General features: G+C 39.7%; 1 protein-coding gene across 1 annotated transcript in view; it reads left to right on the top strand.

Moving 5' to 3' along the window:
• The window catches only part of TTC39A (tetratricopeptide repeat domain 39A), an 84,303-nt gene extending 74,170 nt beyond the window's left edge, over positions 1–10,133 (top strand). The window contains exons 17-18 of the mRNA XM_006126422.5: positions 3–119; positions 6,186–10,133. Coding sequence (XP_006126484.2) covers positions 3–119; positions 6,186–6,315 — 247 coding nt within the window. The 3' untranslated portion in view covers positions 6,316–10,133. The remainder of the gene's footprint in view (positions 1–2; positions 120–6,185) is intronic.
• Positions 10,134–13,346: the final 3,213 nt, after the last annotated feature.

Here is a 13,346-nt window from a genome sequence, read left to right as displayed (position 1 = left end):
AGTGAGAGGAAGATAAAGTATGATCATTATTTAATTCCAAATGCCCTGCTTGAACTTGCTGTGCTATACATGGACCATGGCAGAAGAGAAGAAGGACTGAAGTTACTGGAAAGAGCAAAGTAAGACAACTAAATACTTGCTTAGTTCACTATCTGGTCACTTTAAGGCATTTTACTAAAATGTATGGGGCAAGGCAGTGATCATTGATTAATGTAGTGGATACTTTTTTTATTGTTAGTATTATAGTAGTAAGGGTTGGTGCTAGCCCCCTCCTCCCTTTGTGGTAGACACTATACAAACACACAGTAAGAAACTGTAAAAAAGATCTTACATTTTAAACAAAGGCTGGAGGATGGGGAAATTGAGGCACACAAAGGCAGTCAACTTCCCAAAGGTCTCACAAAAGGTCAGTGAGAGAGCTGGGAATAGAATCCTTATGTTCTAAATCCCAATCCAATGTACTATTTGCTGAACCATGCCGCTCTTTAATGCACCACACACACATTTTACTTACAGGAAAACTCCTGCTTTATCTACTGAATAAAATCAGTTTAAAGATCAAGCCCATGGCGAGTAGATTGCAACGCGGAAGAGCCGGGTTCGGGCGATCTGCGCATGCGTAGAATGATCTGCACATGCGCAGATCGCCGGACAGCGCGGCTGGTGAGCGGGGCTCGCCGCGGTTCAGCAACTCCTGATCATGATGTCCCACTAAAATTCACTCCTAAATAACAAGAAGTAACTGCCTCTTCAGGCTATTTAGCTTTTCATGGGGATACATTAGGTGTAGTCAAGAATCTGTGGTATGTCAGAAATGTGATTTCTGGCCAGCAATGATCTTTTATTTTACTTAATTTAAGTGAATGTAATAAAAATGGTTTTCAGGTTGTATTTAGTTACTTCATTTGCATTACTTTAACTGTATCTGAAAAATAGCAGGAATGTTTCACTTTCCCATACTATTTTTTGATTCTTACTAATTTTCAATCAATTAGATTTATCAAGAACATATCAAGTACCCTGCGGCTACATCTACACTGGCAGCTTCTTGCGCAAGAACTGTTTTGCGGAAGAGTTCTTGCACAAAAAGTCTTCCACAAGAGCGTGTCTAAACCGGCATGTGCTTTTGCGCAAGAGCGTCTATGGGAGTGTGTACGCTCTCTTGAGCAAGAAAGCTCTGCTGGCCATTTTAGCCATAAGTGTTCCTTGCGCAAGAAATTCATGTTGCCTGTCTACACTGCCCTCTTGCGCAAGAGGGCTTATTCCTCATGGGGAGAGGAGTAACTCTTCCGGAAGAAGCCCTGTTTTCCGACGCTAGACTGTAAATTTACTTGCGCAAGAACGCACGTGCAGTGTGGACATCTGGCAAGTTTTTGCGCAAGAATAGCTGTTCTTGTGCAAGAAGCTGCCAGAGTAGACGTAGCCTGATAGTGTACTTGCTTCATAATAGATTTATCATTCTTTCTCTGCACCATTCTCAGCGCTGTATTGGGCCAGAGTTTCTTCCTGAAAAAAATAGTATTGTATACTATGGATCATGCTGGGTAAACATTTCCTAAGTAATCCACTAGCTACTCTTGTGGGCTACCTAGGTGTTATCCCACTTTACTAATAAGGATGAAGGGAGAAGTTGCCTGGCCAAGATTACCTGCAGCTAAAATTAAAATGCAGGACATCCTGACTTCTCTCTCCCCAGTGCCTCTGACCCCAGACAACACAGTCTCTAAATAAGAAAGACTTCATTCCACACTCAGCTGGTTGAAAGTGATTTGATGGCATTCGTTTAGCACCTACCAAAAGGGACACCCTCTTCCATTTCTTTGAACAACTGTGCACTTAAAAATAGTCTGGAAATAAAGCGTTGAGGGATCCAGCCAGTTCCTCCCTCTGCCCAGTGCCTCCTCCCTTGCTGCAGTGCCCTGCCACGTCAGGTTGCATGCTCCCCAGCTCTCACCTCCGGGCTTGAGCCCGCAGCTAGGGCAGCACAACCTGAAATCAGGAACAGCAGGTTAGTGAACATTTAGAAAAGGTTACTCATTATTTAAAACATTATTTGCGTAAGCACAGGGGGGAATGGGTGAAGAGAGAAATAGTGCATCCTGCCGCTTTGTGAAGCACAAAGCGTGGTTCTACTCTGGCCTAGTGTATGACAGTTAGTTCTGGGACTTTTGTCAGCCTGGTCAAACAAACAAGCCACCAAAACAAAAAGCAAAGGATGACTTGATTCAGCCAGGTGGGAGAAATAAGCAGCTCTTAACTCTTTCTAGAGTCTTTTGTGAGCAGCATATTCCTGCAAAATGCTCAGTTTTTATGCTGCTTTGCCCCACAGGGACACTTACAAGGGAAAGCTGGCTTCTACCTTTACTATGGATCAGATATGGCTACTCCACTGTACTCCAATAAATCCCCCAGCTGCTGATCAGCCTGCCATCTGAAATAACTCCTTTATCCCAAAGATTTCTAAAATAACTCCCTGTCTCACACAGGGTACACCTAGACCACATGGCTCCGTCGACGGAGCCATGTAAAATAGTTTACTTGGCATAGTCAATGAAGCGGGGATTTAAATAATCCCCACTTCGTTAAAATAAAGATGGCCGCCATGCTGTGCTGACGATCAGCTGATCCAGCACAGCACGGCAGTCTAGACGCAGCGCAGTCAACAAGGGAAGCCTTTGTCAACCGCTCCGGAATGCCTCGTGAAAGGCTTCCCTTGTCAACCACTCCAGTAAACCTCGTTTCACGAGGCATACCGGAGCAGTCGACAAAGGCTTCCCTTGTCGACTGCGCCACGTATAGACTGCCACGCTGTGCTGGTTCAGCTGATTGTCGGCACAGCGCGGCAGCCATTTTTATTTTAATGAAGCGGGGATTATTTAAATCCCCGCTTCATTGACTATGCCGAGTAAACTATTTTACATGGCTCCGTCGACAGAGCCATGTAGTCTAGATGTACCCACAGAATACTTAGTGATAGAGATGTAGCCGTGTTAGTCTGGTCTAGCTAAAACAAAAGACAGAACTATGTAGCACTTTAAAGACTAACAAGATGGTTTATTAGGCGATGAGCTTTCATGGGCCAGACCCACTTCCTCAGATCAATAAACCATAGAGTACTTGTGTGTAAAAAAACATTTTTTGGTCAGTTCCTTACATATTTATTTTTTAGGGATGACAGAGTAATTATCATGGTAAGATCAAGTCACTGTAAGTATTTAACCACTGGAGATGCATGGGTTTTCTGAATGCCCAGTTTAGAACCGCAAGATTTTCCTTAACCACTAGAGGGAGAACAGGTTGTGTAAAAACTTAAAAAATAATGAATGATCCTACCACACCTTAGAGACTAACAAAAAATGTAGATGGTCTCATGGACCATTGTGGGCACAACCCACTTCTTTAGATGAATGGAGCAAGAGGCTCAGAGGTACAAATAAATAGCAGGAAAAAATGGCATGGGGAGGGAAAGAAAAGGGGGGAAAATCTTGTCAATTAAGAGTGTCAGTGCTAAAGGAGGCTAGTAGAGTGGGCTGCAAGTGCCATGTACTTAGCTTTTGATGTCATTAAGGTGTTGAATATAGTGGCCCATCCTGTTCAGGCCTTTGTTCACACCTTGATTAAAGCTGTCAGATTTGCAAATGAAGGCAAGTTCCGCAGCTTCTCTCTCTCCAGCTGGTTTTTTAAATTGCTTTGTAAGAGGATAGTCACTTTGAGATTCATTAATGAGTTCCCAGGCAAGGGAAGATGTTCCCCAACAGGTTTCTGAGTGTTACTATTTCGAATATCTGATTTGTGGCCATTAATCTTTTGGCGTAGAGACTGTCCAGTATGGCCAATATACATGGCAGAGGGGCATTGCTGGTTGTGTAAAGACAACAGACTCTCGCTTAAAAATAACCAGTCGTCCTGTGGCACCTTAAAGACTAACAAAAATAAACAGTAGTATCATATTTACCCAGACAAGTTCATGATACTTCATATATATTTTGTTAGTGTTTAAGGTGCCATAGGACTAACTCACTGTTTTTAAAGTTAAAGACTAAGGATGTGTCTAAACTACACCCCTGTCGGCAGAAGGATGTAAATTAGACGTATTAAAAGCGCAAATGAAGCCAGGATTTAAATATCCCATGCTTCATTTGCATAATGGCAGCCGCTGCTTTTTTTCAAAACAGGACTTTTTGGGGAAAAAACCCCAGCATGTTTTGAGGAGTACAGGATCTTTCGAAAAGGGGCATGTCTGTCGAAAATGCCCAGTCTAAACTGCCGTTTTTTCGAAAAGCCCTGTTTCGAAAAAAGCAGCGGCCACCATTATGCAAATGAAGCACGGGATATTTAAATCCCGGCTTCATTTGCACTTTCAATTAGTCTAATTTACATCCGTCTGCTGACAGAGGGGAGTAGTTTAGACGTACCCTAACTCAGCTACCCTTCTGAGAGTCATGTTTGTAAATCCCAAGGCTAGAGACAAGCACATAGTGCCTATCATATGGTGTTTAGTTCTGTGTGATCTACATCCATATCCTACTGCTGGTTTGAATATCTTGGCAGTAGGGGAGCAAATGGACTGAAATGATACACATTGTTGGTTTGGATGTAAACAGAAGTGCTTGCATTTCTTTTGACATATGCTACAAGCAATATTTTAATCCGCTGCAGAGAAAATGAGATTTGGTAGGGATAAGGGAGCATCTGGATAATGTAAAAAAACAACTAGGAGTTTGAGATCAGCAAAGTCAGAGGAAGAACATAAATGGAAATGGTCACAAGAAACTCTCCAGCAGCATTCTTCAGGTAGCTGCTTGTGTTAGTTGTTAAATTGTTAACCTAAGCAGCAGAATGGTAGGTTTGGAGTCCATCGCTCTCTCACAGAAACTGCCACATTTCTAGGCCACGTACTCTCATGAGTGATATGAATGAAGCTGAATGCCATGGAGGATAGAATCCTTTCTTTTCCTCCTCCCCTCCCCACATGCTGTGGAAGGTGGTCCAGCCCAGCCCCTCCTCTGAGCCTCTTCCCACAGCCCTGGATCAGCTGGTCCACTCATCACCCTGCCCACTGTTCACACTGCACTGCTGCTGCCAATATGCTTGTCTTAGGCAAAGGGGCTTGATTTACTCCCTTTTATCCTTTCAACGTGTCTTAAAACATTTCTGTTCAACCAGAGCTTCATCTTGGTTCACTTTCTCTGCAGCATGTTTTACAAGGTTTTTTATTTTTTTGAAAAAAGGGAGTGCAAGGGTTAAGTAATTATACAGGCTGAGTGGTCTGCAGCTTTCCTTCTTCTTTGCTTCATCTTTGGCCATGTAACTTTGTATTACTTCAACTGTACAATGGTTTGGTTTGCTCTTGTGGTTTAGGGTCAGAGAATGACATGTTTTTCCTCTGAGTAGCCTCCATGCTGAGAGAGAGAAATGTTTCTGGCAGCAGTTTCTCTCGTGGATGTTTCAGCTCCCTTGTAGCCTTTTGTTTGTTTACTAAATTCTTCGCTGAATTTACAAAATAAGAAGTTGAAGACAAGAACTTGAAGCATCCAGAAAAACTGTAGAACTGAAAACACACCCACCACTTGTCCCATGGTTTACATGTGAAAATTTAAGCACTTTAAAGAGCGTCCTTTCCCTGCATTATGCTATGTTTTTAAAAGTAAAAGGAAGAAAATCTGATTTAAAAAATTCCTTCCCTCTTACCTGTGATCACTGAACTCACTTTCACACTGTACGATGCTGGACTGCCATGGTGACAGCAAAAAGGGTTAAATATTTGGCCTCGCCTCACCCTACAATTGTTAAAATTGGGAGGGAGAGAAATCCCATGAAGATGACTGTATTAACAGTAAAGTTCAATCAAACCGATTTAAAAAATAAAATCTAATTTCTGGGAATAAATTAAGTTGACAGCATGGATATTGAATATGGACTCAGCATTCTGAAGGCGTGGAACAGATTCAATTTCTTATTAAGCTATATTTTCCCTTGTAATTGCCAGACACTAGAACTACAAATAAAAGAACAAAGAGCTGCATTGTTCTGCAAAGCACATATGGCCTTATATTGTAGAGATGGCAACAAAGGAGACTGTGAAGAAAGGCTTTCTGGTGTCTGTAATTGTTTTGTGTAGTGCAAATAACTAGAAACTGTTTAATGATAATGCAATGCTCAGAATGGATCTGTTTTTGTTTTAGACAAAATTACAAGAATTACTCCATGGAAACAAGAACACATTTCAGAATTCAAGCTGCCTTGCACCAAGCCAAATCAGTTTCTGAAAATGGAGTACATTCTGGAGCTTCAGCAAAACCATTTCTTCTTTGATGTCTTTCTGTTTGCACACTTAGGGCGATGATGTTTCAATGCTGTTAAAGCAGAGCGAAGGACCAGAGCATTTAAATGTTACATGTGATCCCTAAAGATTTGGAATCTGGGTGAAAATCTGGCGCACACAAAAAAAATCAAACCCGCCTTTACAAAACTTTTCTCCAACATATGGCTTATAATATATCTTTGTAATTAATTTTTCATTTGTATATATTACTAAGTTTACATATTTGCTAGAACATGAAATGATATAAATAAGCAAGAAGGCTTCTTGGTTTTGATTCAACTTGGCTTTGAATGTAAATTTTGTATGCTAACATGAATAACATTGATTGTATTATGAAACACATTTTTTTGATCCCTGAATTAACTGTTTAGTTTGAGAGAAAATTCTGCCTCTTTCAGATTGTCAGAAGCCTGAGAATTTCAGTCATCTCCAGTTACTCATAGAAAGTTTTTCTTACCAGCTTTTCTCTTGAATAATTGTCTAGCTGCAGATGCAGACTTCCTGGTAACAACATTAAGAAGTTTCTCTTTATTATGCAAATGCCTTTTTAAAAATGTCAGTCTGTTCCATCATTTTTGGAGGGTGGATAATTTACAGCAAGGGTTTTAGGAAAAAAGCAAATGAAAAATACAGTGGAAGAATGGATCATTTATCCTTCTTAGGTTAAATTAAACATGACCAGAGGGCTTTGGGAACTAAATCCATCTCACTTACCAGAACAAATGCAACTTGAGGTTTATATTGTGCATAAAGCAGAAGGCCATTTAAGACATGCACTATTCTACTATTTGTTCAGCAGTAGAAAATTAATGTGACAGTAAACTGCCTGGAAATCAGGGCTAGAATAGCTGCCATTTCAGTGTTTAAAAAGATTCTTTAAAAACATTTTTCATAATAAGTTAAGGCTGGAGCAACTCCTCTATGTGTGGCACTCCTTCTTACAACAAGGAGTAATGTGTCTACAATCTCACTACCCCCTCTGCCTTTACTCTCTATAGATGCCCCTCTGTACAAATCTGAGAGGAAGGTGCTCTGTGGAGATATCAGGGTGCCTTGCCCATGCACTATCTGCTGTAGAAGGGCCAGATTTCTGCATGGAAGTCCAGTATGGAGTCAACACATCCTTTAGTTGTATTTACTGCCCTCTGGGCTACTTCAGCAACTGTGTGGAGTAGGAGGGGGGAGAGAGACATTTTTCCAGGAAGGCTCCTTGCATATCAGGCTCCATGAGGACGAGGGACTGTCCTGTGAAATCCACGGCAACTTTTTCCCCAAGAGGATGAACCTCAAAGTAGAATGGTTCCACCTCTCTGAGCTCCCTCCTGCAGGAGCAAGGAAATCTAGCCCCACTTTTTCTTCCCTTAGAGAAGTGAAATTGTTTCCCAAAGCAAATGAATAGGTCAGGGCACAGGCCCACTCCATCATGCTTGATTGGCTATGAAGTGTTCAACTCATACTCTCATCCTTTGTAAAGTTTTTCCATCGTTTGAAACCACAGGTGAGAGTGCCTTTTCTAGAGAACAGGCTTTTGCAGTTCCACATACTCATGTATACAGTGCTCGGTAACCCTGCTGTATTAGTCACATATTATGTATCAATAGTTAGAAGGAAAAGCAGAGATCAAAAGATTCTTGTCCTGCTTTACATATACAGCTTTACTTGCAATTGCTTCTTACTTTTCAAATGTACAGGCATATGCTGAACAAGAAATGCCATGAAAAAATCAACATCCCCCTGCTGAGCAGAAAAGTGAACTGTCCGCTGGAGTCCTGCTAGGAGTCCTGTAGTACCTTTTCTTAACATTTTGCTACCTTGCACCATAAGTAGCGGTCTACTTAAGTTGCAAGTGTTTGTTAACTGCAGATCAACTGGAAGGTGTAATAGGAAAAATAATGTAGTTTCACCTCTTTTCTCTCTCACATTATGGAAGGGAAACATCTTTTCAATGCATTATCAGTTTTCCCAGTGCTCTGGAGAGATGTTACAATAAATAAACTTGGTTTGCTTTTATTCATGTTAATAGAAATACCTCCTCTGTTAGAGAAAGAAAGAGATATTTGTTTTGAAGGTGAAAATTTTAAATAAAATCTTTAACTTTTGGAAATACTGTGCGTCTAGAATTGCTTTAAAACAACAAAAAAAGAAAAAAGAGCCTCACACAAATCTCTTGTTTTAAACACATGTTCAATAGATCACTGTCACCCTAAGATACAACAACAGAAATAGAGAGAATACAAATCTATGTTCCATTTTGGCAAAATTTGAGGAATTTCCCTCTCAATCAGCAATATTTCTTCAAGGATTGGGATAATTCCATTATAATTTGTACTCCATGGACCTACTTCCACATATTACTAGCTCACACTAAGACAAAATGATTATTTAAACAGGTATTTTGGTAAACTTAATTGCACTCACTGTTGGCTGCTCAGCTGCTGCCTGAGTGGGTGGAGGTGGGTGGGACCAACCCACCTCTCTGTGCTCCAGAGGCTGATGCCCTATCCCCGAGTTCACTGGAGATCCCACTCCACTGCCCTACCTTCAGTGGGTCCGTTATCCTGCCTTCCTAACACAGGAGCCAGCTCCATCCCCGGGGCAGGCTGTGTTCCTTTTATAGGAAAAAGCACAAAATAAGATAAGCCTAACACCATTCTATATTTTTTAGTTAATTCCTTTTGATAATCATTACCCTGCATTAGTGAACAGCAGCAAATATCTCAATATGCTGGATAAAAAAATGTTGCAGAGAGACTTTTGTACGGTCACTACTTGCAGCTGCTATTTAAAAAAAGCGTTGAGAGAACCTGAGAGCAGAAGTCGAGTCCTCAATTGTAGCATTTTTATATGACTGCAGTCTCATACCATGGCCACTATGTCTAGCCACCCGAGATGAGTGTATTTAATTGGCTGAATCGAGTACAATGAGCACTAGTGAAGCATTTGATGATTGCCACCCACATGTACATGGCGCTTCTATGCCTGCTCTTTTTATTAGCTTTGACAATGGAAAGTGCCGTTCTGTATGTCTAGGCTAGAGTTGGATGAAAACCATGGAGCTCTATGAAGTTCCCCTCGTTATCTGACACTATAAAGGAAAGTTATGAGAAATACAGCAAAGTTTTGGGGAAGGCAACTTCTGCCAAATGGTATGACTAGTCTGTGTAATTTTATTAAAATTAACAATTGTCACTTAATTACAGTTGTTATAATTATGCCAAAAATTAGTTCTGCCTTAAAACTGACATTTTCCTCCAACTCCATAAGCTTTGCTTTTTTTATTGCAGGGTATCTGAACAACCAAACAGAGATCATGAGTTTGAAAGATGACAAAATTAGCAGAAATGCTGGAAAATCCCTGAGGGATGTTGCCAGTATCTTTCTGTAGAGAAGATGGAGACAGACCATATTTTGAAAGTTCTATTTCAAACAGCACAGTTTTGACTGAGATATTACTTCCCAGAGTGACTGCTACATCGCTGTTAAACTTCTGCATAGGCAAGGGGTTGAAGCTACAGCCATAAATATTTTAGCTTACCGGCAATTTTTATTTGTAAAGAGAGGACTTTCGCTGTTACATAGTGAATCTGAAGTGTACAGGTGATTAGATTTTAGCAGTATAAAAGAATGTGTATGGATACATATGCCCGAACATTTTGCTTTTCTGAGCCAGTGCTATTTCATGGATTGGATAAAAAGGAAATGCAAACAGCTTAAAGGACTTTACCACTGGCTTGTATGATCAAGAGGGAAGCAAAAGAACTCAGGTCAAACATCCAAGCTGTAAGGAAAGGAAACCATACATGTAAAATATCAACTGCATATGGCCAAGATCCACCCGTCACAGGAAAATCCCACATGATTTGTCTCTGGATGAGTAAATCTAGGATTGCTTTGTGGAGCTCCTCCCACGTTTTCACAGTCAAAGGATACAGAACATAGCCAACATCTGGTGAAATTCTGGGATCCACATGAAGCTACAGCCCTCTACGTCTTTTTCCAAAGGGGACCCCAGCTCCTTGGCAACATGGATCCATTTAACCTGCACTGCCTTAATGATATAATTTTGGATTTCCCTCTAAACCAGAAATAATAATAAACCACTTTAATGTAATTTCATGTGCAGAAAGTCAAAAAGCCCCGATTTCTGATCCTGGAACAGGATTTAACAGCAGACAGCTTGTTAAGAATGATTAGCGCACAAGCATGTCCACAATTTTCCTCAAACTAAAATTCTGTGTAAAAAGAATTTAATCTTTTAAAACAATTATTTACTCTGGATATTAAATCAGGGACCGTACTATGGATGTCTGAACTGTTACTGATTTTATTAGAAGCAGTCTCATGTGTTAGCTTTATCTGACATTCCATTGCTTGTTAAAAAGCAATCTCTCAAAGGAATGACTCTAATGCACACATATAGGTGTATGCACATACTAATGATACTCGTGTTAAGTTGTATTTAACTTGTACATTTGATCACCTAACCTGCACGCTGTTCACTACTTTATCTTCACCAGGACTTAATGTAACACTCAAAACCTCTCAGCTTTTTCAAATATCTGCCAGTAAGAAAAGAAAGAAAAAAAATCACTGACAAGTTTCAGATAGATCTCGAAATTCCTTGGGCTAGAGATTTGTGCTTTACAGCCCTAGAAAAAGGGTGTCGTCCTCTTTCTAAAAGGATAGTTGCTCCTCATCCGGAAAGACTGCAAGATACTGGTACCTCAAAAATAGTAGGTAATTCTAAAAAGTTAATTTCTCTTCCCTCAGAGGGCTACATAGCTATGCTCACAGTACTGAGCCTGTCTTATAGATGAATTAAAACAATAGCACTGAAAACAGTATTTCTAATAGCGTGTTTGTTAATTAGCCATAGCAGCTATAGAATTGAGCACCCAATATTTTATTAAATGTTTATGGAATTAAGTTGTAAAGCACTTACAGTGAATTACATATATTATAATTGCTAAGCAATGCTTTGAAACAATAAAGACTATTTTTATCCGAAGTTCCTTTAGTGGTGAATTGCTTTTACAAGGTCAGTATTTTACTAATATAGTTTTTCAGGTAAAGATATTTAAAGATCATGCTTAATTTAATGTGTGCAAATGTTTTAAGGTGAAAAGCATAATAAATAAAAAGGGCCTGTTTACCCTAAAAACACAACCATAGCAGGGGAACAGGTGAAAACAGGTGGTTGTATCACAATTACAGAACTGGTTTAGACTGGTAAGATCTATGCTACAGCACAAATGGATCCACGGTTATAAACAGGTTCAGAAACAAATGTGTTGTAATCAAGCTGTCTGTTTGTTTGTATTTGAGATGTCAATATTTAATTCAGAACATCCATGTAAAGTAGGAAGCAAGTATTATCCAAATTTTACAGATGGAGGAATTAAGACACTACTGAGGTGGGGCCAGAATCCAAGTGATCTACAGTGTCAGTTTACATAGCTCTCTTGAAATTATTTTTTCCCTGGGCTTAAGTAAATTACTTATTTCTTTTGGCTGTAGGAATTAAAAGCCACCCAAAATCTGAATTTAGGGTCTTTAGTTATGGGAATGCCAGGCTTATTATGCAAGAGCACTGTACCTAGAGCTTTAAAAGCAATTGATTTATTCATTATATTTATTCATTTAAAATTAAAGGGTATTTTTGAATGTTCAATTCTACCTTTAGCCCTTTACACCTTATGTGATAATTTTATTTAACAAGTAATTTAATAGAAGCATGTTCGTTTGTCATAATGCTGTATATCCGTGTTAAAAGTTCAACAATACAAAGTGTCTAGAAAAGCATACAGCTTGATAACCTGCTATTTCAATGCTACTTCCAAATCTTTTGTAATCAAATCTTATAAAAGAAAGAAAGACTAATACCTACATGGAAAATCTTTGAAAACTGTTCATTTGCCAATTTTAAAAATCAAGGTAAAATGAAAAAAAAAATGAGCAACACAGACATCATGATGTTACAATGCTACTACCTCCACATACGCACAAAATGATGAGAAATGGGAATAATGATTTACCACTGAGAATATTGTGCAACTTCATGTCTTTTCTCTCAGATTTGTGTGTATGTGTGTGTGTGAGAGAAAGGCAGGGCAGGAAGAAATCAAGCAGTGAGTATCAATTTCAAATGATACTGAACATTGCTCTGAACTGCTTTTGAATATTACAATATAGTATGTAGCTTTTAGCTGATGGGTTAATAAATAAAACATGTTTCTGCATTCTACTGACTAATCCTTAAAAATCATTAATGACATATGATTGCTCTATAAATTACACAAAGTTTTCAAAGTACTTGTGTGTTGAAATATAAATTGTTACATCAAGCACTCAAACTATATATGTAGATCAAAAACATTCCCTTATTCAATGTGGTTAATTTCACACTGCATCCTATTTTCCTCACCGTATCAGTTTTGCACAGAGAGTATAAAAATTGCAGTGGTGCCCAAACATTTCCTGGTGAACCCCCACCCTCAGTAGTGCAATCTGTCCAAATTCCCCTCTCCAGTTCTGCACAATTGTCTTAGCAGAAGAGCTTGGACTGAAGGTGGAATGGGGGATTCTGGGTCTAGAAGTGGTGCTGTTCTGAGGGCAGAAAGGGGCTGGAGCAGGGGGCAGAGCAGAGCTGAAGGTGGGGCAGAATTAGACTGAGAGATGCAGTGGAGCTGCAACTGGGGTCAGAACAAGGCAGGACAGTGCTCCTTCTCTGCCTCTGTGGGGGCTGGCCACACACTTTGGGGACCACTGCAATAGAGTACATTGAAGAAAAAAAATAAACGTGCTAAATGGATAAAAAAGACTGACCGCTACAATTTTTACTAGACCATCTATACCAATCACATACTTTTTTTGCTTCAGAATTGTAGAGACTTGTACGACTCCGCCATTAGCTGTGCTATTTTTTCCCTTCGGACGCTATGAACTTTGTGCAAATCAAAAATACAGTTTTCTTAAATCTGAAATGTCCACCAGCAGGATTTAACAAATACATTTCAGAGAC

The sequence above is a fragment of the Pelodiscus sinensis genome, chromosome 9 (genome assembly GCF_052426305.1).
Source record: "Pelodiscus sinensis isolate ZL-2025 chromosome 9, ASM5242630v1, whole genome shotgun sequence".
NCBI lineage: Eukaryota > Metazoa > Chordata > Testudines > Trionychidae > Pelodiscus > Pelodiscus sinensis.
Note: the sequence above shows the minus strand (reverse complement) of the source record. Positions and strands in the feature narration are given on the sequence as shown.